General features: G+C 42.5%; 5 protein-coding genes and 1 non-coding gene across 6 annotated transcripts in view; 2 read left to right on the forward strand and 4 right to left on the reverse strand.

Annotated features, from left to right (window-relative positions):
* The window catches only part of SARC_05301 (hypothetical protein), an 8,632-nt gene extending 5,673 nt beyond the window's left edge, over positions 1-2,959 (forward strand). Inside the window, exons 9-15 of the mRNA XM_014300832.1 lie at positions 198-418; positions 636-718; positions 836-939; positions 1,642-1,736; positions 1,914-2,021; positions 2,401-2,525; positions 2,737-2,959. Coding sequence (XP_014156307.1) covers positions 198-418; positions 636-718; positions 836-939; positions 1,642-1,736; positions 1,914-2,021; positions 2,401-2,525; positions 2,737-2,800 — 800 coding nt within the window. The 3' untranslated portion in view covers positions 2,801-2,959. The remainder of the gene's footprint in view (positions 1-197; positions 419-635; positions 719-835; positions 940-1,641; positions 1,737-1,913; positions 2,022-2,400; positions 2,526-2,736) is intronic.
* SARC_30111 lies at positions 1,525-1,596 on the reverse strand. The gene has a single exon. It is a non-coding gene; the product is annotated as a tRNA-Val (tRNA).
* Positions 2,960-4,391: 1,432 nt separating the features above from the next.
* On the reverse strand, positions 4,392-18,173 carry SARC_05302 (hypothetical protein; the record flags this gene model as incomplete). Its single annotated transcript, XM_014300833.1, has 27 exons — positions 4,392-5,381; positions 5,683-6,737; positions 7,018-7,214; positions 7,381-7,563; positions 7,741-7,855; positions 8,005-8,198; positions 8,674-8,814; positions 9,057-9,201; positions 9,431-9,606; positions 9,781-9,903; positions 10,147-10,290; positions 10,527-10,680; positions 10,942-11,083; positions 11,198-11,339; positions 11,543-11,692; positions 11,927-12,105; positions 12,371-12,513; positions 12,834-12,967; positions 13,311-13,450; positions 13,651-13,795; positions 14,083-14,254; positions 14,631-14,830; positions 15,006-15,180; positions 15,218-15,316; positions 15,390-15,510; positions 15,827-17,073; positions 17,833-18,173. 27 exons carry the CDS (start codon positions 18,171-18,173, stop codon positions 4,579-4,581), a joined length of 6,960 nt encoding a protein of 2,319 aa, XP_014156308.1. The 3' UTR covers positions 4,392-4,578.
* Positions 18,174-19,136: 963 nt separating this feature from the next.
* SARC_05303 (hypothetical protein) lies at positions 19,137-19,918 on the reverse strand (the record flags this gene model as incomplete). The annotated part of the gene is made up of 2 exons (XM_014300834.1): positions 19,137-19,406; positions 19,706-19,918. The coding sequence occupies 2 exons, from the start codon at positions 19,916-19,918 to the stop codon at positions 19,137-19,139; spliced, it is 483 nt and encodes a 160-aa protein (XP_014156309.1).
* Positions 19,919-20,175: 257 nt separating this feature from the next.
* Positions 20,176-24,003, forward strand: SARC_05304 (hypothetical protein). The gene is made up of 6 exons (XM_014300835.1): positions 20,176-20,411; positions 21,868-22,050; positions 22,238-22,330; positions 22,458-22,675; positions 22,895-23,094; positions 23,327-24,003. The coding sequence occupies exons 1-6, from the start codon at positions 20,217-20,219 to the stop codon at positions 23,461-23,463; spliced, it is 1,026 nt and encodes a 341-aa protein (XP_014156310.1). The 5' UTR covers positions 20,176-20,216; the 3' UTR covers positions 23,464-24,003.
* A 788-nt stretch (positions 24,004-24,791) lies between these two features.
* SARC_05305 (hypothetical protein) overlaps positions 24,792-26,900 on the reverse strand; it is a gene marked incomplete at its 3' end in the record, with an annotated part of 5,084 nt that continues 2,975 nt past the window's right edge. The window contains exons 4-5 of the mRNA XM_014300836.1: positions 26,106-26,345; positions 24,792-25,863 (exon numbers count right to left, since the gene is read on the reverse strand). Coding sequence (XP_014156311.1) covers positions 24,792-25,863; positions 26,106-26,345 — 1,312 coding nt within the window. The remainder of the gene's footprint in view (positions 25,864-26,105; positions 26,346-26,900) is intronic.

Raw genomic sequence — 26,900 nt, forward strand, 5'->3', positions numbered from 1 at the left:
ACACACACACACACACACACACACACACACACACACACACACACACACACACACACACACATATATATATATATATATATATATATATATATATATATATATATATATATATATATAAGTATCTGAATAAAGGATATATTTTTCTGTATGTAGGTGTTCGTACTTTTTAATTGATGGTATATCGTGACTGCTTCTAGATGAGGATGAAATCGCTCAAGGAGAACGGAAGCGTGATGATGATGGTGATGATACAAGTGGTGTTGAGAAGTCCAACAGACGAGTACAATCAACGTTTTCACAGGATAATGCGCCCCCATGGATACCTCGTGACCGTAAAGGCGTTTACGATTGTCGTAGTCTTTCTCGCCCGCGCACCGAGCTGCAGAAATGGCGGAAAGCTATAGTGGCTTTGAAAAAGGTACGTTTCGCCAATAATTTCGAAAACCAAAATTTATCCGGCCAGTTTCCTGGAGAGTTAATGTTTGTACACGCCACGACCAACTACTGAAGTATTTAGCGCAATTATTGAGTTCTACAAATATATATTTTACTGTCACTCTTGTATGCGGCAAGAAATGACAGTCGGTTTCAGTGTATCCTGCAATTGATTTCGATGCAAACAATACCTTTTACAGCGTAAGACATCCGAGTCTTCGACTGCAATAGACGCCCTCTCTGTAGATACTGACGCATCAGCCGAAACTGCACATAGAGTCAGGTGTGGAGGTGCATACAATTATGATTGTGATAATGTTGAAGAGTGTGTTCGTACCGTCGAATTTTGACACTTAGACTGTCATAACGCTGTCTTCATTGTTAGTCTGTTCCCTGTTAGTTCCGATGCAGCGCGGAAAGTTGCCAGCGCGAAGGTGTCGGCTTCATCACTGGTTGATAGTAAGCTGAAGAGTATAATGCGCAGAAACGTTGAAGCAATCTCAGGTATGCCGACTATTCCTGAAGACTATTCGACTTCTCAATATAGTCTTGTTCATTCACGCTATATACGATGTACACATGAATTTTCGGTGTGTGCATCTTTTGGTGCGTATCGTATAGCAATATTTATCCTTGTGGCTACTAAGCGGTGGTGACAATTGGTGCTATTGCGCCTCGAACCTAGCATTAGGCCGGTTTGTGTCCCTCTGTGCCGTTATGTAGTCGGTTTTTCTTTCCAGCGTACGGATAGAATGAGAGGTTTTTCACTGATAGTCCGTAGTTTCCCTCGTATTGCATCATTGATGAATTATAGTGTAAATTTCTGAGGAATATATACCAATAGAAGTTTCGAGCTACTCGTTCTTTTGCTCGCAACCGCGGGGCAATATAGATCATGTAACGAGATACCCCTCCGGGGCAATATGAACTGCGTAGCGGAATACTCCGGAACACTATTGGTAGTGTCAAAAACTTTAGTAAAAGTAATGTAGCGGAAACTGGAAAGAATTCTTCCATAAAGTTATGCACGCCATAAAATACATCTGTCATTGCCAGACTTCATCGGCTATGAGTGTATTCGCTTATCATCTTTTAAGGTAGGATTTGAACCCACATTGTTTGAGTTGTCAGCTCAAAGTTCTATCGTTAAACTATCTAAGAACTAGGAGATGTAAATTCTGATACACGCTGGCATTGTTACTATAGGACAAGAGGAACTCGTGACGCAAGATCGGATCAATCAGATTCAAAAGAGTATGAAAATTCAGCAGAAGCGATTAGATGACATTGAGAAGCTACAAGTAAGTGGGATTTTGACATGCGAGTCGTCGAAAACATCTAAAAGCTATGCATAGGATGTATGCTAAACCTTTGCGACAAGAACTTGACTTTCGAAATAGACCAATATTGACTAAGAATTTTCGATGCTCAATATACTGAAGTGATATGAAGTGCTTGAATTAAATTGATCCAATTAGATTCATGGGAAGGTGGACATCACACTGGAACTCGAAATCGAGATGCAGCGAGAACACGTCCGAGCACTCCACACCATACTTCAACGAGCCCGTACCATGGTTGTGAAGGTAACGATAACTAATTGATACTCTTGATCTTGTGGCATCGCGCTGAAGAATGTCTCGTGAAATTTTGCATTTTGTTGCAGTCGATACTGCATTGTGAAAAGCACGTGAGTGTGCCAGTCTTGTAAGTATGATTACGATGTCTCACATCGAGCTCAAGCTGTTATCTGTAGTTGTCTTTGCTTCATAACCTTGACATATATAAGTGAGCTGTTTTGTAACCAAGCTACACGGGCACAATGTCGTCTCGTGGCTAGAGAAATAAACCTTGTAATTTGCCACGCACTCTTGATCATTTATGAGATTGTAAGTGATAACCACCTCCTAGCTTCATCTTTCACCACCAGTGAGCTTTTAAAACACGTTCTTATTCAACCTTTAGGGGGCACGATACATCAGCGAAGTGCAAGATGAGAGCAATATGTTGGGTGCAACCTTCCATGGTCGGACAATATCTATCGACGAAGGCGCTATACCTATGCCGAGCACGCCTCCCAGCAATAAAAGGTAGCATACTGTGCGCAAAGTGACTTTCGAGTAAATATCAAAACGAGTTGCACTACCGTCAAAAGCAAACACTCCGAACACTTCAATTCCCGACTTCTTTTGGTACCTTGTATTGTAGTCCTGAATTTCCTTCATACGAGGAATTTTTCTCGTATTATGCTCTGAAATTTCTCCATTTAGGAGTGTCTAATCATTTATCTCCCTATTCAAGGAATAGCGTGGGTCCCGAGGAGCTAGCCAAATTTATCGCGGGCGAGTCCCGTTATCAAGACTAGTAGTCCAAAATGAAGTTGGTCAAACTGCTAAGCATGTTGAGGTATATTACTCAGTGGGCCGAACCCTCCAAAAAGAGTTCGTGAGTTGAGGAGGGAACTAATTTTGTCTGTCAAACTAGTAAAACACACTGGGAGTATATTTAAGCCTTGGTTTCTAACTCAAATCAAATTTGTGTTCAAATTATACTTGGGTCTCGATAGTCTGATTCAAATCAAATTTTAGTTCAAAATGTGATATGAAGATAAACAAATCATCAGGAGCCTTACTAAAACAATAGTACAGCTACTAGTATTGAAGCAGTTGATTTGTCCAGTGATCAATGGACGCAGCAACACATGTATGTTATTTTCACGTCTGAGCTGTCGAGGATATAACAGCCTGCCATTGGGGCATGAATTTACTACATTACTATCGATTGGAGAAATATATGTATGGTTTTCACACTGTCGTGTCAACGGACCATCTAACACCCAGTGCAGTAGTGCTAAAGTTGGTCTGAGGCCAATAATTCTCTCGATCGATGTCAGAGTGCCGTGATTTGAAGCATGTTTATAACAAGCTGTGCACCAAATTTAGACGTTTGGCACGAGAATCAAATCATATTCAAGTCCCTGAGAACAACGGATAATTTCCAGATGAGACATATACTGTCACTTCAACACCGAATTTTCGATTAAGTTTTATTCAAGAGTTCCGCATAGCAGGTATATTTTATAAGTATACTGCTTTTCGATCTGTGTCGCTATCCGCGTCCCATTTTGAACCTTTGTTTTGCAGCGGAAATATAGTTGAACAGAACGTGAATGTTAAACATTAATATGAGGGAAGCAAATAGCTATTTATACACCACTAGCTATGCACAAATTTTGTGATGCAGTGTTCCGCGAAACTTCAATCATGGCAGGTACATTGTCTATCGATATTTGAGGGTTCCGATTAAACTTGTACTTTTGAGGTAAGGCATTATAATGAATATGATTGCCATCAATACAAGGGAGTCAAATAGATAAATTTACATTGCTAGCAAACACTTTGAAAGATGTCGATCTAGATAACGCTGAGTGCTTAACATATCCTCCCCGAACGTCTCAGGAAAGCGACTGAAAAAGCCTTATCGTGCAGCCCCCGGTATGTCCACGCACACGAGCAGTCGCTAGTGCACCGAAATATAATATAACTCGCCAATAACTAGCTATCGTGGTACATATACAACATGGGCAACCCCAAGAGATATTTCCAGACTCCAAAATGGTCTATAATGAGAGATCACATCGAGTCGGAACTTCTGCCTCTACTTATTTCAGAACAAGTGCCGACGAGGATGACGTTAAAAATAATTTCTTGTACCCTTCAGTTCTATAATATCGTACTGCAAACTCAGACACCTAGCGTCCGTATAGTACTGAATAGCACGCCGTAGTAGGTTTAAACTAACATAATCAGTCTGCCATCGGGTCCTGTACATAGGTATATCGCGGAGGTTATGACACAAACCTGCGCTTGCGATTATGGGTTTTTAAAAACCCTAAAACCCTAAACCCTTCACGAGCCATTATACTATTTTTAGAAAAAAGAGAAAAAACTCTAAATGTAATATCTTCTCTTTTAAATCGATTAGTCAGCGCATACAATGCGCATGATGAGTAATACCGTGAGGGACGGCAATCTGGTCCCTGATTTCATGGGAGGAAGTAGGGAGGATTGTGCATGAGCGAAGTCTAACTAGGCGGAGAACTAGATATGACGCTCGTGTGAAGTCACGTCCTTCTTTACCGTCTTACAGCCTGTTCCACCTTCTCTGACCGTGCTCATCTGTGAGTGTTGTGATGGTCTTCAATACGTCATGATTGAGGTACATATTCATTAATTCGTCAGCCAACTGCTCGTCCCAACTCAATGCATGGCCCAGCCTCAAACCCTCGCCACTCTCACCATGAGAATCTATATAGGGTGCTAACTCGGTGTCCAATGCGCCTTTACCATGATGTTGCATTCCAGGTGATACAAAAACTATATTGCACTGCTCTGAAATAAGAAACACGCCCAAACCATTTCCACACGTAGCCGCATGTATGTTAGCTTCTCCATACATGCAGTCTTGCACAGACTCACCAAAATCGTAGTTCCGGAAGGCACACGTGTTTCTATCGTACGGCAGCGGTGGCCGACGCACCGAAGGCATTCTCTGTTGGCAACATTGCCCCATCACGCATACTTTTGCACCACAAAGCATACACAGCGCAGTTTGTTCAGGAACAGAATTACACTGTTTGCACTTCTCCGTAGCACCCCTCAACACAAGCTTACTGTAGTCATGCGGTAGAAGTCCAGCCCCCAACTCAGGCCGTATCCGAAATGATTGACTGAGAAGATTTGTCACCGCCCATGGTTTAGTAAGCATGTTCTCGTAGTATTGTCGTTCACTGACTGTTAGCGCAGTGGCAATGGCCACGACTGGTAGTGCGTCATAAGCTGATTCGTTTGTAGATACTGCCTGTGGTGCCACTTCTCGAACGACCGGAGGCAATAATCGCTCGCACAAGTTGTTGAATTCGAAGGTGAAAGAGAGCCCATCCTCATCTAGCAATGACCAATATACGATTGAGTGAGAAGAAGAAACCAGAACAAATGACAGGCTCCTGGAATACGCTTCTCTGGTAAGTAAATGTTTGCATGATCTGGGTATTTTCGTGCCATTGAATTTCACTACACCAAGGATGCACTGTTGAAGTTGTTGCACGGTATTTCGAATTTAACAAGCTGTAATCGTTCTTGCAACGTGGCTTCGGCCTCTGCACAAACAAACCATGCTTCTAAATACATGACAGAAATACTTTATACGGGTCATATAAATAATCATTTTGCTGCCAAGAATACTTACCAATGGGCTGAAGATCGGGAAGTGTGTCATCGTCCCACACTACAACTTGGAGACAGGCGCTCTGCCGCAAGAAGGGAATCATCCAGCGCATCAAAACGATTTCTGCCCTTTCTACACGATGCAGCCACGCCGAGATCATGATATCAGAATAATCAAGGTTCATAGGATCCTCCTTTTGATACAGATCAGTTAAACCGTGACACATACTTCGAACTAGAGAGGAAAACCAGCGAGGGACGTTCCGGTGATCTGGATCTGCTTGTAGGTTTAGTAGTTCCCATGGCTTGAAAGTATCAACTCTGATCTTGTGAATGTGTTGCAACAAGTGAGTGCGAAAAGCTTCCCACACCAAACCCTTAAACCTTGTCACATCCGGTTCCGAAATACTTTGCTGCCTGGCTCTGTCTGCATCTTTCAGATGGGCAATTGTATCTAAAGTAGGTAGCGTGGTCGGTGAACAGATAGGCTGGCATGATCGCACTACCAGCTTGCGAAAAACATTGTATTCCTGCCAGAGTTCAGCTGACTTGTTCTTACACGCAGACCATGGTGTATGTCCCTCATTGCAACCCCATAACTGGGCATGCATATCGAAGTTACGATTCAAAAAGGCGCCTCTAAATCCAGTGATACTGCACTCGTACAATGCCTTTAGAGATGATACATCACCAGTGCACATGGGCAACGCTAGAACATGGTCACTCTCTGTTAAATGTGTGTCAGGTGTTGAGGAGATTGCCTTCGAACTTGAAGTTGAATTTGAGCATGAGGTCGACTTTGTGGCAGGGTTTGAGTTTGACGTTGGGGTCGAGTTTAAGGCTGAGTTCGAGGTTGAGGTTGAGTTTGAGGTTGAAGTTCCATTGCCGTTTGCATCGAATGATGTGGACGCAGACAAATTTGAGCTGCGATAAGTGGGAGCCGTACTCCGGGCATCGCCTCTGTTGCGATTACTGATCCTCGATGCCGCAGTTGCTGTAGACTCGGATGAACATTTACCTTTCGCCTTGCTACTCCTGATCTTCACGTCATTTATGGGGGGTGCAAGAGCTGACATTCTGGTGACAGCAAAGTAGGGGCATTTAAAAAAACAAAGAAAAAACAAGATTAACGGTGAAATATTGCAGAAAGATTTCGCGAAAGCATGCTCTTTCTATTCTAAGACATATCGGTGACGGAACGAGATGAAAATTGAACAAAGCTAAAAACGTCCAAATAATACATTGTCATGGTATTAATAGTAATTCATAAGAAAAGAAAACTGCTGTATGCCGCGGAGCTATACTTCACTAGATATAGAGTATAACGATACCAAATCTGTTAAGTGAGACGACATACCGCATACTCCACTTTCGATACCCAGAAAGCGCCCTATAAAGCGTTTTCAATATGCGCAGATTGGTGCGCACAGCGATCAATTGCTGCTTATCAACATCCTTGTGTGGGCCGGCGGGGTTTGGTATTTGTTGAGCACCACAGCGACCAGCCAACTCTATGGATGCGATTGTATACCACATAACTTCCTCGATCGGAAGCTACATACAAGATATATGGTAGACCATTAGCAAAGGCTGTGGCATCAGGCGGAGAAAAATTGCAACATGCCTAGAAATTCGAGCCAAATAAGATTTGAGTTTAGATCCAACTTAAATATAGGTATGATTGTCAAGAAAAGAGTATATTTGAATCTCGTCGACATACCTGAGCATGTTTGGCTAACTTAAGACGAGAGTGTGATTCAAGCGAATTGAGTCCCTTGCGCACACAATCCCAAGAATTTGAGCGTTGATGACGAATCCTGATTGAGCTCACTACCATAATCATTAACTCATAATATATTTTCTCCTGTGCCATAGCCTCTGCTAAAAGAGCCTTCCTGTCCATCTGGAGAATGAAAGAGATACATACAGCGCATGTAAATTATATGGTCTTTTTATGAAATAGCTATTGCCTGCAGTGCAATAATATCGACACAATCACCACCGATTGATCAGGAAATCTGCAACGTGATACAGCAATAGGAATCCTCCAGCGATCATAGTGAGATCGAAACCTCTTTACCTTCTTAGCAAGCGGTGGCGGTGCCTCTATATAGGGGATCAGAACATTGCCTAAACGCTTACACATTGGGCAGAGGAACTCGCCGACGTCTATGTTTTCGATATAATGCAGGGGCCTGCAGATTTCATAGGTGATCAGAAGAATGTAAGGTAGAGCGCCAACATACAGAGATATACAATTCAGCGCAAAGCATACAGGTATGTGGGCGGGCACGAGGTACATTAAATGGTATATACGAGAACACAGAAAATCTACACCACATACGCTTCGTGTCGCGAAAGCTTGAGAGAATCGATGTAGCCCTCCAAACAATGATTGTGAACTGTGTGCCCACATCCGTCCATGAACAATTCGGGACCGCAGGGAAGATTGTTGCGTGCCTGATTAAAGTTGTTTGGCTTCTTGTTCAAATTATTATTCAAGACATTCCGCATCACTGTATGTATAACTCCGGATTCCTGTAATGCAATGTCATAAAAAAAAATTGGAAAGAAAAATGAGGCATCTAAAATTACCTAAAAATGTGATTTCTTTGCGAGCAATTCTATATTATTTTATCAATCACTCCAAACCCAGAAAAAAAGTGCAACTACGGCCAGGGAACGAGCGAAGTCGCTACCAGGATCATAGCTTCAACTCACCCTCAAGCTTGCAGTTGGAATGTGTCTAAAATAAATAAATCATGAAAGCATTAACCCCGCAAGCATGCATGAAGTCATAGATTTTCTTCTTTTGATAATTAACACAGAAATCTAAATTCATCAATTAAAACATCAAATTCATCAATTCAAGATAGTGCTGCTTAAAAGCAATTTTTAAATATGCAGACACGAACACACATAACTTGGGACAAGCCCTTCGAATTGCCCAAATCAATACGGGCGGGATTGACGTGTATATGCTAAAGAAGATGAAACAAATCGGGCGCGTTACCTGGATGTAAGCGATAGCACTGATTGCTCTTCGGTTCGATACTTCCGGACATGATTGCATGTAAAGTTTATCGTCTTCTTGACACATGATACAAGTTACCACAGTCTCCGGATAGGCTGTCGATGAAAACACTTTATCGGTCTGCACGATATCAGTACGAATAGAAAATTTGACACAATTGGGTTATTATTGTGCGTGTTCGTGCAAGATTTTACTTGAATAGCATTCAAAACAAAATAGATACCATCCAAGCAGTTCAATGATGCATGGACATGAGCCAACCGTCAGCGATGTCACACAAGACAGAACGCACAAGAAGAATGATCAGAACAGGAAAACAGGATATACCGCGAAATTCAAGGTCGCTCTATAGCAATACAAACCTTGAACGCCGTCTTTCCCCCCTTGCTGTCAGATGAAGCCGAGCTGTGGTCCAGGAAGCTCTTCTGTTGTTTTGCCATCTTTTGCATGATGACGGCTCTTCGTTTCACAGCCTCTGCCTTGCGCACACGTTTCAGGGCGCGAGATCTGTGCGTAGGTAGTAAAGGTGTTAGATATTTTAGATATGCACTACGAAGCAGTTGCAGTACCTGATTTCAACATAAGTCGACATACAACACAGAAAAGTCCGTTCGAGTTGTACTATCAATAAACTATTTGACTACACGCTCAAGTCGAACATTACAATCGGCACTTGATAGGACAGCCCACTCTTGATATATGTGCATGCACTGTTATTCGCCCAGGTGTTACGTACTCTTCACTCTCCGCTTCCACACTACATTCTCTGAGGCGTTTCTTGATACCGATCTCAGGTGTGGCTCCATTTCTTTTGGTCTCAACAGAATCATCGACACTACCATCGAAACCCAGACTCTGTGAGACGAACTTCAGTAGAGGCGCGAAGTCTCTCCCAAAGGGCCCAAGCTGACACTGATAGAAGCCAAAAAACGTCAATGATAAATAAGAAGTGGCATTGGCGCCTTCATGCATCATTCAACAGAAGAGGAATTACATATTGAAGAAAATAGAGGGGATTTTGTTCGGATCGCGCATATAAAGCATGTGCAAACGAATCGACATGCTAGCACATCAAATACGCCTCACCTGCCGTAGAACAGCGGCCAAAGATCCTCCACCATCAAGTAGTATTTTATTCAAAGCCTCAGTGAAAAGCATTACGCCACACAGCTCTTGCGCTCGAACAGCCAGTACCAAAATCCAGAAAACCTGTATACGCAGAACAGAAAACGAAGCATCCGAATTGATAAATGTTTTAAATCCGAATTTGCTTGCTCTGAAGCATATCAATAATACTGGAATTGTATTGGGCCCCACATTTGAAAAGCAAACGTGAAAAAAAAGCATTCACAAACAGACATCACAGTGTGTGGAGCTGCAGTCCAAACAAATCAGCATTGACACGGGGGTAATACATCTGGTAAACGAAATTGTCCATAATCTCCAACTTACAGTTTGGGCAAGGGTTCCAGTCAACTGCGGATTTTCGCTCCTGCTGAGCCGAAGAACATGTGTGATAATGCAGAGGAATATTCTGCTCTTCAGCACCTTCAGAAACAAAAATGCTCCTGCAGCATCCACGCCCAGTGGAAACCTCTGCTCAAAAATCATACCAAAGAACGACATTTGGTAAGCAAGAAAAAGTAGAATGTAGAGAGCCATAGAAGTAATACCTGATACTATTCTGTAAGTGTGCATACACTTGTATTTTTTTTAAATGTGCATACACTTGTATTTTTTTTAAATGTGCATACACTTGTATTTTTTTAAATTGTGCATACACTGGTAACTGTCAAGCTGGCTCTATGGAAAAATGCAACTCATATGCATACGTGGAAGTAGTTCGCGCCCTCTCCCTCGTCTTTTGCCATCGAAAGAACTTTCTTCATCGCCTCATCTCTCTCAGTATTGCAGAAGTGCGCGAAATGTGGCGTAAATTGATAATGATACCGTGCCAACAGCGAGTAAGTTTTTCGCGTGTTCCCCCTAAATTGATTGTAGATGAAAGCAAATAACCAATTAGCCAGTCGAATTCTCGGTTTCTGCTCAATCGTAGTTTAAACACTAATCGCCGTAGTGTACCAGGTCCAGTAGAGGGATACTTGTGTGCGCTAAGTCCCAAGGCCGAATAGACAATTGAAAATAACAAGTAAGAATATTCAAGACAAAGAACGAGGGTGACACGACATGAGTGCACCTAGATTGAACGGTCACACGATGATTTGGACACGCGACATCATCAAATACCGTTTTCGATCATCGTGTTCGCTCATCGTACTCAAAGCAGCATCGAAAACTTCCTTGTCGAAGAAGTCACCACACCTCTCCGCTAGAGTGCTGTAGAGTGCAGGTTTCAGCATCAGCCATTGGATGATATCTCGGGCAAGGGCTGTGGACAAGGGAGTATGTACAATCGTAAAAAAAAATCAGTAATCCACAGGTACGAGAAATAATAATAATACAATCAATAGGCAACCTACAAATTAAGGTATAATAAACTTACGTTCCGACACCCGAGTTTCCAGCATGGTGGAGATGATTAGGTGAAACATGTCCGCCAGCAGGAGGTTGACGGACACCCACTCAGTCTGACGTTCGAACAAAGACGTTTCAACAGCGTCATCCCAATCGTTTTCTTCCACAGCCTATTGCCCAAATAAGGTAGGAAAACCGGATGTCAATTTCAAATACGAATTTGCAATTGGCACAGGTAAAAATTATAGTTTCAATTTGTCACTAAACTAAGAGCTCAAGAACACGCGAGACGAGAAAATAAAACTTACTCGTTCACTTTATAAACCTTTCCCCACACACGACGTCGCCATGGAATTATAGACATCAGACGTACCTTAAGTAAAAACCGCCGAGCGCTGAATGCTTGAAGTAACTCCAATGCAATTGAATCTGAATTTTCGGCCTGGCATTCGAACATCATTTGCAAAAGACGCATCTGAGGTTCGTAAAGCATCTGTCTCATTTCATGTCGATATCTCGAAGCCTGAGTGTCAGTAGTAATTTGAAAATGTTAGAACCCTCATTGAAGCTCACGCTCACAATCTTATATCGACCGATGCATATAGCTTATACAAACTAAGCAGCTCAAACTTTAAAGCAAAACGATATACAACGTAAACAATATGCCCATGAAACACATGCACGCGGGCGCAAAATAACATGCATCCATATGTTGCAAGCCTATGAATGAATGAAATTGTGACGTTATGCGACTCACCACTTCTCGAGGCGGGTTGCCATTTCGCACCCACAAATTAGCAGACACCTGACTTCTGAAGGCCAAAGCATTCACCAGGTCACGAATAATATCGGAGACTACTGGTGTATTTTGTGTCCGTAGCAGCGGCCACAGCAGCGATACGTTCTTAGTTTTAACTTCGAAAACATCGATGAGGGCTACAAACGTTAGAAACACATACGAATATTAGATCGGGGTTAGATTCTGAACAAAACCTAGTTTCATTCTCGAAAAATCAAAATATATTGATAAAAAAATTACAATCGCGACCGCAGTGGGAGCTGCAGAAATACATGCAGAGTACAATAGTTCATAACTTTCGAAACAAAGGGCACACAATGTCTGAACTATATTTACACACAGGCTGAAGTGAATATACCAATAAACCAAAAATAGTCATAGAGTAGTCGGCACGTGACATACCGCTCAAAAGCTGATGCAAGGGTAGATACACGGTAAAAATCACTTTGTATGGGGCCGATTTATCACGTCGCTGCAATCGTTTACGCGTCGCTCCGATATGACCCACACACGCGCGGATGGAGTAAACAAGAGCAGAAGTATTCCTAAAAAAAATGAACACATTAATACGATCACACGTTAGTATATGCTGTAGCTGCCAAATCTACTAATCGATAGCAAATAAACCCAAGGCGATTCACACAGACTGAGAAGCCACAATTAAAAAACAGTAGATAGATTTTGCCATTGAAAAGCAACCTAATAAATTACGAACATTGGCTTCAAACTATGATGTCTAGAGCCTATCGCGCGATTTGATGCATAAAACCGACTACATATACCCGTTCACAAAAAGCACAAGTAGTATTATTATTGCACAAAACCTCCATCTATCATAAAATACATACACCAACTCTGAACATACTCGGAAACATATCCAACAAAGCTAGCGATAAGTCTGGCCAGGGCCATCGCGCGGTCGAACGCCAAGCGAAAGGCCTCGCTTTCATACGCCACGTGTGGCATATCTCTGCTTATTCTTGCTTGGCCGTCAATAGCCTGCGTGAGCAGAAACGGATTTCAAATTTCAGTAGTAAAAAAAAAGGTTTAACGAGAGCAGACTCACAAGATTCGGTACGGATATAATTATAATCAAACAATTTCAGGTCAAGGGCGCAAGGCATATATATACGAATCAGTGGCAGTTGCAATAGGCAGCTTCAATCAATGGCCAAACTTAGCACACCAAATTAGAATGAGTCAGTACATGCATGGCAACGCACACAGACAGTATGAACACGAAGGAGCGCTTAGTTACTCCAAAATCAATTGCACAGAGACTTCACACTTCAGTAATAGATGTTTGATATACGGGCAAGATTAGACTTGTAAGATTTCAAACCTGGAACATGCGAATGATATCCAATATACTGTCGATAAAGAGAATCACGTGCGGAGCAGGAAGGTTGATGGTATCCATCCAGCTCTTCGCGCTGCTCACTTTACAGCTGCGTTTTGGTCGAGTATTCTTTTTAAAAATCTCTGAAAGGTAGAAATATGACTCATTAGTCATCGATAAAAAACAAGCATAAAACCTCCAAATAAAGTAGTAGTGATTGAAAGAGTAACATGGTCGAGGAAAATCGAGCAACAACACCGCTAGCGCACGATAATCAAGCACACGACGAGCTTCATGGTAATTTGACTCCACGAAACACAGTGCATAATCCTCATACACGAACCTTTTTTGTCCCACGGAAGTTTCCCCAGAGAGCGCAGTATATATGACAAGTCTTCAAGCATGAAATTACCCCTGGACAACGTGTCGACGAGCTTGTCCGTGTCCAGTGTATCCAGCATGGGATTGACATATGGTGCCAGAGTCTCCTATATGTCGGATAGTACCAGAAAAAGGCAGACACGAGAGCGACCCAGTGTAAGAATATTTGAGAACACGTTTTCTATGTTTGCGTGTCAATACGCATCGGCTGAAGTGAGTGTGCATACATCAATGCGTATACGAAATCATTTTACACCCACCCAAACGGACGTTGCACCTAACACAAAAGATATGGGGAAGGAGCCCAACTAAGGTGAACTCCATTGGATATGAACGATATCACCTCAAGCCATAACGCATGCGCAAACATATCAGAAGTGTCATAAAAACTCACAAGAATAGCAGTGGTGACGCGCATAGCTAGACCTTTCTCCCCTTGTACAATTGCAGGACTCGTCAGGAATTGTACAGTCAAGGCGAGGCAGCTATGATCATACTTGAACCGTTTCTGCATGAATTGGCTCTGAATCTGCCCATAATTGTTTAGCAGTGCATACGCCAGCACCCTGCAAATTTAAAACGAGATTGGGTCATCAGAATGTCATGTAGTATAACAGCTGATGAAATACGATACTATTTCATTTCATTGCAGCAGATATCAAAAAATTAAAAACACAAACAGAGCTGATGGAATTTGTAAGGTGTATACTCCGCTTTAACCATGAAACGGGATTGTGCCATGAGCAAGTTGTGAAGTATAGCAGTTGGACAAGTTCAACGATACGCCAGCCTTTTCATTGCAGGTAACAGAAATTAAGAACTCAGAGACCGATGAAATTTATCGGAAGTGGAAATTCCACTTCAGCCTCATCTGGCCCCTCTGAAACGTAAAATGACACCCCATACTATCCGAGTATGAAATAAAGAACGACCCAAAATTACCTCCGTTTGTGTGGTACGATCAGCAAACTAGTGAAGTAGAGACTATTGATAGCTTTACGTAAACCTTTCCAATATTTGTCCTCATTGACCAAACGAGTTTGGAGATTCGTTTGCAAAGCATCGCACACGTACTCACGCAGCAGAGGGTGTTCTCGGCAAATCTCCGATAACCAATCAATTCCTTGCACAATACATTCTTCCTGTGTTTGGTCAAGGAAGTGAAAAATTTGCATTATGCGGATGCCATTTGCCATCACATGCCTTAATTAGATCCGATAAAATACTGACACTTGGAAAACGGCGCGCTTAAAACTCTGGAACAAAGTCGCCGAAGTAAATTTCTTTGCATGAGATAGCATAGATGGCGCTTCATACCTGCACTGCCACGTTCAGCTCCACCACGCGATACTTGATGCCGTCAATTGTACTCTGCATCAATCGCTTCACTACTGAATCGTCAATTTTACCCACAAAGACAACTGCACGACCCTCACTGGTGACACGGGTGGCTAGTCTAGTACTCTCGGCTTCCGCGTACCCAAGAGTCATTCTAGAAGAATCAGAGTGAACATCAGACATTAAGAAACCTCCGCGAAACTGTACAGATATCCACCGAAAAGGCTATGGACCCTCTAGAGTTGTAGTCGAACTCAAAAGCTGACTCCTTCTCGTGATTCCAAAGAATACTGAGTTAGTGAAAATAAAGCGTAAAAAAACTGGGAACCAATTTTCACGAACGTCGATCGTAAATATACTTACTTCATGTGAAGGGCTATCATGGCTGGGTAGCCATTGCTGACAAATGTTGCGACAACAGCATATCGCTTGGAAGTATTGGTTTTCATCTGTGATTTGTAAAAACAGCAACCAGTGTTGCACCCTGTTGGAAAAAAAATTGATCAATTGAAAATTGCTTGATACCTATCCAACGGCACATAAGTTGCTGGAACGCGTCTCCAGACTTGAAGACATGTGTATGTTATCGCATGCGGATTCGCCTACAGACCTAAATAAATAAAGGAGTGCAGTTTACTGCCTCCAAGAAAGCGCTCCACATTGGGTATCCCTCTATCCGCGCGTCGTGCGACACCAGGGTAGCATTATTGAATAGCGAGCTCTAACACCAGACTGGCATAATGATACAGGGAGAACAAACCAAGACACTTACTCACTACCCATACCACGCGCTAACATACCGGCCATGGCATTGTCGATAAAGTGTACCACGTCGTTGATAGTATCTTTCCAGAACTTTTTGACAAAATACGGAGCCTCTGGCTTCTTAAGAACCTCGGCTGTTCCGATGTGCAGACTACAATGAGTATGGGCGGTCCATGCTTCTTCAATCCCACAACTACATACACCCCCCGACGAGGTGACAGTTTCAGACTGATGGAACTTGTGTTCGCTCATTTCAAAGCATGGAGAACACAAGGCGCTTGTGGGCATGCTTTCACACTCCAGACATCGGTAAATACTTTCTTCAGGACTGACAGTCTTGCCGCACTTCACACTCCCTCTCATCTTTTCGTCGTGAGTCAATCCTTGGATGTGTATTTTGCAGTGCACATGGTCACTCCATGCATCCACATCTCCACAATCGCAAGTGCCTTCGGTCATTGTATCTACTTCGAAATTGTGGTCTTTGTGTTCACTCGCTTGAAAGCACGGCAAACACAAACAGCACGTTTCGTCTATCTCACAGTCTTTACATCTTACTGCGGGCATGCCCGGTGTCAGTTCCTTCCCACACATTGTGGCCACATTTTTAGTAGGGTTGTTCACACCATCATCATTCGTACTATTCCCCACTGCGTCAACATCGGCCTCCACCGCTACAGACTTCGCCCCATCGGAGTGTACATAAGCGCTGGCATGCTCATTGCAACTAGGATGAGCGCGCCACGCATCCGGATTGCCGCAATCACAAAGACCCCTGGTGCCCGCGGGCAGCGCTTTGTAATTGTGATTTTTGTGCACCGAGTTGTGGAAGCATGTCGCACACATTGCACATGTCTCGTTCACTCCGCAATCTGCGCATGAATAGCACAGCTCAGTCTTGGTAAATTCTCTTCCGCAGAAGCGCATCGCATTTTCGTCGCCTTCTTCTCCACCAGTTGGTCGCATGCTATAAAATTCAGGCTCAAAGGATATCTTTGATAGCGCTGCGACCACTTCCATATGAGCGGGCTCCTTCCCTTTCTTCAAGTTCCCTTTACTGCCACCACTCGCCGGTTGATCTGTCCTTTCTCGTGCTAAGGTATTCCTGGTCCTACTAGTATTTCTTTTTGTTTCAGAAACAGCGGGGCTATCAACAGCGGGAACCGATTTCCTATCCTGGGCCGCCAACCGCAAAGTAAAAGCGCGAGTGACTGGTGGCAATATATCTTGGACGCTCGTTAGTACAGTCACAGTTGGCAGCGCGTCCACGATGTTTCTGTACCTGGGTATGTAACGGATTTTGAAGTACGTGAGCAAATAAAATATAATTGTACAAATCAGGATGACACGATCGGTATACAGGGACGGCGAGATTGGCATTAGAAAGGACAGGTGAACTTGCATGTTTGCGAGATGCTAGCTTGAGCAGATGCAATATCCAGGCCAACTAACTTAGGTATATTTTTCTTATAGACTTAATATTATCCAAGCTCTTGTACTTCTACCTATGTGATGGTGTGCATCGATGAAATTGAAGCGGAAAGCATACATAAAGCTCACTATTGCAACGTGCTATCATATTTGTTGAAGCCAAACCACGGAAGCGACAAAATGTCAGGTACCAGCAACAAAAGTACGCTACAATGCAAACTTGTATAAATCAGTCGTGTTCTGCAAAAACCTACCATAAACAGGATATCTATACGAGCAGGATTCGCACAAAGGCATATCTGTCGTCTATCACACAAAACGATACGCAATCAAGAGATGGAACCAGACACGCGAAAGGTGCTTAACCCTAAGAGAGAAAATAAATCCGTGTCCGAATTATAACTAAATTTTGCATACATTTCGGACAGCGTAGTTGCACCTCGTTGTTGCGTGATTTCGGACACCTCTCCTATCATTTTGAGCACAACGATTGCAAGCAAGACGTGTGCTCGATAGCTACTCTAAAAATAGGTAAAACTAAGTCTGTATGCAGCATATCTCCGATTCTAACCATACTAATAGCACTATCAAAAGAAAACAAGTGACATACTCGATGTAGTAGTCTGCTATGAACTTTGTGATCCACGCAGCCAGGGGTTTGTTGTCATACACAGAGTTCAAACTGGTCGATCTGTTCCACGGTCTCTGAGCCGACCCTATACCCAGCCCTTCCATAAACGCAGACACGGCTGGCGAGTGCTGTGCTATGTTCCCAGGAATGGCCATTCCCAACTGTCCCAAGGCTCCCAGGTTAAACCCTATTTGGGCCATCCCTCCCCCCTGCCCAGGAAATGGTAGCAGCCCTGTAGGCATACCCATGCCTATGGGGGCAAGTATGTCCATGGCGTCAAACTCATCGTCGTCGTCGAAATCATCGTCAGAGAAGTCCATTGCAGCAGGCCTTAACGGTATTGATGTGTTAGGTGTGCCTATCTCCTAACCAGTACTAAAGTATGTATGCACGCGTAAAAGATTCAAAAGTTAAAGCTACATAAGTTAGATATTTTAGCCTTAAAAGTTTGATATATTCTCGAGTATTTATATACGTGTGCATATATAGATATGTACATATATTAGACCCAACACTCGCAAGAGTGTGATACATGACATCATCAATTTTTTTTTGTATTTCATATATGTATCGCGCGCAGCAAACACTATATGCCCCCTAAAGTCTAAACTACTGCTGGAGAGGGAGAAGCCCGGGCTAGGAGGGCAAGAGGGCACAGTGCACACGATTACAGGGTTTGAGTCAGAGGTGTGAACCATAGAATCTCCAGAAAAGATCGGATTAAGAGAGCCAATACACCTTGTAAGGATCGGGGCTAGGTCCTGGCAACAGAAGACAAGGGCGCGCGTAGCAATAGTACGGCCTATTGTGATTGATAGTATCTCTCGCGAAGTCTTGCCACATACTTAGTCTTTCGTCAGACGCCCGTGCCTGAAATATATCACAACATAAGCTTCTTTATGTGTTATCTATGGGCACCAAAAGACGTTTTGACTTAATTATCGATATAAAGCACGAATCATACAACAATAATCGAACAATGCAGACTACTCTGCTTCGCAAATCTTTATTAAACCGGGTATCCTGTTTACCAGTTCTTTCCTTCTCCCCCTCAGAACATTCACCTCTGATTCAAAAGCACTAAGGTCGATGCCATCCATTTCCAGGAGAAGCTTGGTGAGAGTCTCACCGAGCTCGAGAGTCTTTCGTCAGACGCCCGTACCTGAAATCTCTCACAACATGAAATCTTCTTTATGTGTGGTTATCTATGGGCACCAAAAGACTTTTTGATTTAATTATCGATATAAAGCACGAATCATACAACAATAATCGAACAATGCAGACTAATCTGCTTCGCAAATCTTTATTAAACCGAGTATCCTGTTTACCAGTTCTTTCCTTCTCCCCCTCAGAACATCGTCCTCTAATTCACAAGCACTAAGGTCGATGCCATCCATTTCCAGGAGAAGCTTTGTGAGAGTCTCGCCGAGCTCGAGCGTTTTATTGGGAGTAGCTGCTTCTGTACCTACTAGAGGCGCAATTTTGTTCACGTCCGCTTCAAACAGTCGAAGTCGTCGGGCGATATCCATCAGCTTAGCCCACTGAGCATCGACCTGAAACGAAACAAATTGTGCTTTTAATAGTAGTTGTATGAACGGGACGCTTTAGATTTTTGTTAAGCAGCACAAGGGTTTCCGGTTGTGATCAGCTTATTTGAAGGCCCGACGCAAAAGATAATGATACATATATATATATATATATACATACATACATACATACACATACATACACACACACACACACACTATATATATATATATATATATACTATATATATATATATATATATATATATAAATATATATATATAGATAGATATATATATATATGGACATAAATATGTATTGCTCACCTGGCCCATAACTGTCACCTTTGAGCTGCTATTGATCTTGAAGACGTCCGCGTCGTGGTCTACCTTGACCCCTCCTTTACATATAACTGTCAATTTATCAACAGGTATCTTGGTTTGCGTTGAAACACTCCGTTTAAGAGCAGTAGCACCCTTCGATGGATCAAAGGTCAGAGGGTAACTCTGCCTACCATGCTTGACTGTGATTGCAATCATCCGTTTCTGCACATCGGACCTTGGCGAATTGGTATTTGGTTCTCTGCTCTGGTGGGATCAATAATTAAATATATGCTATTGATTTAAAAATACGCCTCAGAAAAAAAATACAGGCAGAAGGCTACGATTTGGGTTTGGAACTACAAAAATACCAAATGTAGCTTCCTAAAATAAACAAAAAAAATCAAAAACAATGCGTGTCTTTGTTCTGCTATAAATAAAATTATATCCAGAGAAGTTCAAATATATCTGAACAAAGGAGATATCTCCTGTTTGTAATACATGTTCAAAGACGAGGATGCAGTATTCAGGTATAGGTCGGCGAGTACTGAGCTATACGTCCAATGTGTACAATGCATGCAAGTGTACATTACGTAAGAGTTCAGATCAGGCCGCATTCAGCAAGAAAGTGATGAATCGATTCCCAGAAAATATAGTATTCGCCTTTGCTTATGGTTCAGGAATTTCCCCACAAGAGGGAAGTGACATAAAGGTAAGTTGGTATAAATATCTCAGGGAGATTGATAGACCGAGCATATTTCCAGTTTGCACGTGTCTTTTTCAATGCGAATTAAAACATCATCTATTGTCGGAAGAAGCTGCTGTATGGACAGCGATTTCATCCTTGTAGCTGTGAATTGCTCAGTCATATATGGCCACGCCATGCTTCAGGAATAATATGTCGTACAACAGATCATATGATACGTCGGGACCGAGCTTGTGCTCCTTCTCCATAAACCACGTCAATGTATCGGTAAAAGTCAATTAACCTGGCATCCAAGAGTTAACCCCTCCAACATTCGTAATCTCAAACCTATGTAGCACCTATCTAGTGCTTATATGCTGCAACAAGCATATGAAGTGAGTGAAACACCACATTCGTGCATACGTACACATATTTTTTGTATACATGTCTGCAAACGTATCGAATTAATGAATGAAACCATACATATTAAGCTGTATACTCTCAAATACTTGCGTGGAAACACACTTTAAAGCCTGCATAATTTTTCATTTACTTATTCGTCCATAAATAACATATACCGAGCTGCATACTCTTGCATACGTATGTGGACACACACCGTTAAACTGTGTATTTTTATTCTTTTAATAATCTATAATTGCGTGCGTATGCGTATATTTTACCTCGTCGTTATGTATTGTGCGCATCTTTTCATATCGAAAGACACAATATTGAAGAATGTGTCTGCAAATGCAAATAACTTTATGTTCTGTTTCTCTGAAAGTCTTAACAATATGGTGTGAATCAATATATGATCGTCCTCAATTGTCCTATTTATGCACGTGTATGTGTATGTCTGTGTTATCCTGTACATCATCTTGCACAAAAAATGAACACAAGTGAATGCATATACTCACACGCACATCTATATATATATATACACACACACTCATATATATATATATATAGCACCTGTATAGTCGTATATATTAGTCATACTCACTATAACACAAAACTTGTATATGTAATCAGGTTCATTCACGGACAAATGCTCGTGCATATATGTTGAGTAGGCACTTCATTCGGATGTAAGAATGTCCATGTAGAAATCCAAGAGTATCTACTTAATTTTTTCTTCATTTTCTTGCTCGTATAGTGGTTTTTCTGAGAGACATATATTCATTTTGCAATATTACATGTGCCCGCCCTTTTTTATGCTGAAGTTATTTAGGTACATGTGCGATATCTATATTTTTGGACGCGAGATGCAACCATGATAGTTTGTTGCGGAGCTCGTCATGATATGTTCTTCATACACGAACGTGTTTTTTGCCCATTTCTTCTGCATTTCGATGATGAGTAATACGCATAATTGAAAGAGAAATTTTCTGTTTAATCTGACGATGTGTGTATTTCTAGTCGCTTCGTAGACACAATTTATATCAGCACGAGCTCTTAAAAGACGTGTTCACCGGTATAATTACAGGACAATATGATTGATCTGGTATTCGCCGTGGAAGATTCTCGTCGATGGCATTCTGAAAATTTGAAGCGAAACCCTACAGATTATTCAGCAATGAGGTTTCTTGGTCCCGCAGCGATCACACATCTCCAAACAAAAGTTGGAGCGTCTGTTTACTACAACACTCTGGTGCCTTTCGAAGATCGTGTATGTTAGGTTTCAGATCAACTTTTTGTTCAGTCTTTCCGCTTCTTTGTGTGTAGTAGAACTGATTGTGTCACATGAAAGCAAAGCAGTTCATACTGATTTGTCAAGCAAAAATACAGGGATGCACTTTGAATGCTTATTTTAGTCATCTAACCACAGTTTAGCATTATATACTGTACTTTTTCAGCTTATAAAGTATGGGGTTATCGAGGCTGATGATTTAGCCAAGGATCTAACCGAGTGGAATACTCTCTATTTAAGTGGTAGACTCCATAAACCGGTAAGGATCGGCATCTAGATTTTTCGATGTGTTCAGACTCTGAGATCAATTTCAGTTGTTTCTACGTATCGCTTGTGTCGACTATTGTGTTGTTCCTGACTGGGGCTACACAATATCCATTCTACAGATCACGATGTTGAAAGAGCCAAATGCGGATCTCAGGTCGCTGTATTCACAGAACTTACTTTCGGCTGCTGAGATGGCTCTGCTCCTCTTGCCGGAGAAATTCAGGGAATCTGATTTTTTCGAAACTATAGCTGCATTTTCATACACGGGCGACTTCCGTATGACATATGGCGAGCACCCTCGCAAGATTCAAAATATAGTCAAAGGTAATTTGAACGGGTATGTGGTATTACTGTTCGTCTTCGCGGAGTGAATCAGAAAACAAATTTGAACTAAAATAGGAAGAATGGACACTGCTTGTACGTAGATTAGCGCAGGAATTGAAATTTTTTTTTTGGCTTACCCTGCATGTTCATGCACGTGTACAGTATATCAGGCCCACCGAGAGCTGTGTGAAAAGTTCACCATCAACCGGAACCTTTCTGATTTCTATAATAGGTTCCGAACAATGTACGCGCCGTCGATCGAAGATTTAGTCGAGCGTTGTGTTTTGTCTACGGCTAGCGATGGCACTATGTCACAAAGCAAAGACATTGAAGTGTTGCAACGACTGTGTGATGGTCTACCGTCCAATTTACAAAGAGTCACCGTTTCGGGCAGCAGAGATCGAGTATACACGCCGCTCGAAATTCAAAAAGGCATGTGACAATGCAGAGACAGTGATGCGTATTTGACATATGGCGCTGGTTTTATGGTGCTGAAGTATTGGAGAACGGCATGTGCGCTATTGTTTTGTATTCTGTGATAATCAAATATACGAATTTTTCGATCTACTCTAAGCTGGTCAAGTCGCATCTCTATTTTTTTATTCCAGATGATTTCGCGATTCCTCAATGCTTATCTTATCCATGCAAATAATTTCCATAATAGGGATGGCCAGGATCGTCAAGTGGTCGAGTTTAATTCAAAGTGCGAAGGGACTTCCCACGGCCGGTTTCTTCAAATCGGCTGAGTACTTAGGCGCCAAGCTTAGGAAGTATTACAAAGCTGACCAAAAGAAGAGCTGACCAAAAGAAGACTTCACATGCCAGCGTTGGTTCGCTGCTAAGTGAGCTTCTACAATTGCACTAATGTCTGTGGGCGGACATTGTTTTTCATTGCCAGAAGCAAAATTCTGTCTATTTTAGAAGGCTACGAAAATTCAGTGTTGTGGCACCACAGTCTGCACTATAATCCAGGCACAATGGCCGGCAGAATCCAACAATCCAATTTGCTCCTCCAATGCGTTCTTGGACCGAGTGAAGTTTTTTGCAGTACCTGTAGCAAATATAAGTCGAGGGCCAACCGACCAGAACTTTCCAATTACTCAGCACATCTCAGAAGCTCAAGCTAATGACCAACCCGGTATGACAGCGATATGTGTTGCGGGAGTTTAGAAATACAAACGTGTCACGATCAAATGGCTCGTCTATCAATATATTTATCGCAGAATGAAATGGGGTACATATATAAGTGTTCTCTTAGTGTTATTATAGCCTACGAATGAAAGGCTAGGAATAAAAGGATTTATGTTACCTACATCACGTAATTGGCCCGCGCTATCGCAGAGATCAATATCTCGTCTGTAGTTTTTATATATTAGATCACTGAGTGTGAGGGTGGCGAGTATTCTCCCGAACCAAAAACCTGGCTACAAGGATAGTGGCGTTGACAATGTGATATAAAAAGTCGCTCAAGAGCGCTATTTAATACTGGGCTTAATAGCTTTCGTGTTCACATGAATTGTTATTAAAGTTCACAGAGCAGTTTTCAGAGATTCACTGCTGCATGATAAAAGAATGAGAATAGCCGAAGAAAAGGCAGTATAGATAACGGGATAATTAGGTAGATATATATATATGGTTGAATAAAGACGCTTTGATAGTATCGCCTCAATTAAAGTTCAGACCGCTTAAGAATGGGCGAACAGTGAAGCAGTGCTGCCGTACTCGATATCATGTCTTATCAAACGCTACGGATGCATATTTGACGCCAAGTGGGCCAAATGTCGGGTGTGCTTTGTCCATAGACCTGTTGATTGCGTATGGGTGAGGCGTATGATGCATGTCCAGTACAAGTGGATAAGACATACTCGATATATTCTATCACATCGAGCGCACGCCAGAATATAATACACCTTAAGCGAGAAAAACTATGGTGGTCAGTATCTCAGATTTCTTGACATCGCTCTCCACGCTTCAAACGCTGGGAAATTGTTCCCTCCATGATCGCTGATCAGCCCCCTTGGCAAATGGATTCAGTGCTAGTTGGTTGGTTTGCCCAATGACATATGAGACGTGTCCACTAAGGCACACAAGTGTTCCCAAATCACAGTGAACACTCGATTGGCGAGCGCTCAAACCAAATTCTTTAAGTGATCAAGAATTTCTTGCTGGAACGCCATATCAGTCGTCCGTCCAATGACCGAAGCTTTGTCTGCTAGAGTGGACATACCTTCGCCCGTTTGCCCAGAACCAAACATGGCGGGATTCCCGGCCGACCTTTGGTGTTGAACATTTGAGCGGCTAAGGTTAGAACTCGACAGCACCTTACTGTGCGCAGGCGAGGCTCGCCCAAATTGACTCACATCCGACAATGACGACGAATTACTCAGTGTATGAATGACCGATTCCAAATTAGATGCACTGATACTCATGGGTGATGAATATCCCGGAGCGGCGCCTTGCTGATTGAACTGGTTCGGACCATTATTGTGAACCATATTATCATTGCCACGATAGGGGTTCATCAAATTTGTTGTGCTGGTATTTCTGCTACCGGGCATGCTGGCCTCGCCATTGCCTTCGAACATGCCAGCGGTATTTACCATAAGGTCTTCGCGCGAGGCAGAGAAGTTTGGCATGGATTGATCTGACGCTTGTGGATTCCAAGAGTTTGCTCTACCGTGGCTAAGACTTTGGTTCGCTATTCGATTTACTTGTTGCTGGGCGTGCGGTGGTGGATTTATAAGTGGATTATTGAGCATGGTTCGTAAGTTGTTGCTCTGCTGCGATAGAGAGTCTGAGGACATGGATTGCATGTCGTTGCCAAACGAGCGAGTATTCTTGAAGGGCTGATTGTGCGCCACATTCCCATAGGAGTTCGACGCGCTTAGAGAAGATTGTGACGGATATTGCTGCGAGAACTGTTGCCGTTGCTGCATCTGCTGTTGTTGGTACTGTTGATGTTGCATCTGCATTTGTTGGCTCTGACTCTGGTCCTGCCCTGTAACCGCCACGAAATTAGCCCCCATAAGATCCAAGACGGAATTGTTCCTCGAATTTGCCGCCGAGCCACCTTGGCTTTGATTGAACTGTCGCTGTTGCTGGTTTTGTTGCATTTGAAGATCCTTGTTGCTATGCCAGCTGTTCATATTATCGGTACTGTCTCTGAGCTGTTGAAAATTCTCCAGCGATGTCGCCATATTGCTGTGAAAGAGGACAAAATAATAATAATGCCTAAACATCGGACACAAATGCGAGGTGACAGGAAGTCTTGCATTACCGGCGAGGCAGAATGATCATGTAGTCTTAAGATATCCCCAAGGGGGGAGGGGGCAGGGGGTAGGGAAGACTGCCCTAAACAATATAGCTGGTTCTCGAAACAAGCAAGATAGCTTATATACTAAAAAAGTACACTTGAAAACGATTACTCAAGCACACTAACATACTTCGGATTCATTCGCATTGGCAAATTGCCCATCGATAGTGAAGTCATGGGCGATTGGGCAGAATTCATCCGCATGCGTTCTATACGATCCACTTGCGGGGAAGTCGTATTTGATTTGTTCATGGAGTCGTGAAACCCGCCCACTGCTGACCATGCCAACTGATTGGAATTTAACCTTTGACTTGGTATTCTACCACCACCTGGGGAGCCTGGTTGACTTGCACTGCCAAATCCATGCTCACTATGAATAACAAGAGCAAATGTACTAAGTTTGTCGTCCGCAGAATATCAAGATAGACAAATCGCTTCTGAAACCCAGAATAGCACGCCACTCGACTTTTTTTAGACACGAATATGACAACTGCCAGATACTTCAGGCGCATGCACCCACATGCGCGTACGACGACATAATGTCATCTCTAATTACGTACATATGGTGAATGTAGCAGAATAGGATGTGTTGAAAACACGATGACCCATATTCAATAAAGCATCACTATACAAATATGCATAAGTGGACCAAAAAATGACTGAATACTTCGTACTGCACATAAACATTGAGAATCGCACAGCTAACAGCAAGACAAGACAATTCCGAAAAGAGCCAGACAATAAAATCAATATATATATATTAAAAGCAGCACTCAATATGTACTTCCACCAAACAATCCAACACCCGCAATAATATAACCCAATGGGCGTCCATGCACATACATACGATTCAATAGCGAGACAAACTGGCTGTGCGAGGGATCACAGGCACAAACACAAATAAATAAATAAACATATAATATAT

Source organism: Sphaeroforma arctica (genome assembly GCF_001186125.1).
Source record: "Sphaeroforma arctica JP610 unplaced genomic scaffold supercont1.334, whole genome shotgun sequence".
In the NCBI taxonomy this organism is placed as follows: domain Eukaryota; class Ichthyosporea; order Ichthyophonida; genus Sphaeroforma; species Sphaeroforma arctica.

What these genes read in the sequence shown, in the direction of transcription:
- SARC_05304 (XM_014300835.1), top strand. Translation starts at nt 20,217, where the DNA reads ATGCAGTATTCAGGTATAGGTCGGCGAGTACTGAGCTATACGTCCAAT. An exon ending in AAGAGGGAAGTGACATAAAG is followed by an intron (nt 20,412 to 21,867) that starts GTAAGTTGGTAT and finishes GTATAATTACAG; the next exon opens with GACAATATGATTGATCTGGT. An exon ending in GTCAAAGGTAATTTGAACGG is followed by an intron (nt 22,676 to 22,894) that starts GTATGTGGTATT and finishes TTTCTATAATAG; the next exon opens with GTTCCGAACAATGTACGCGC.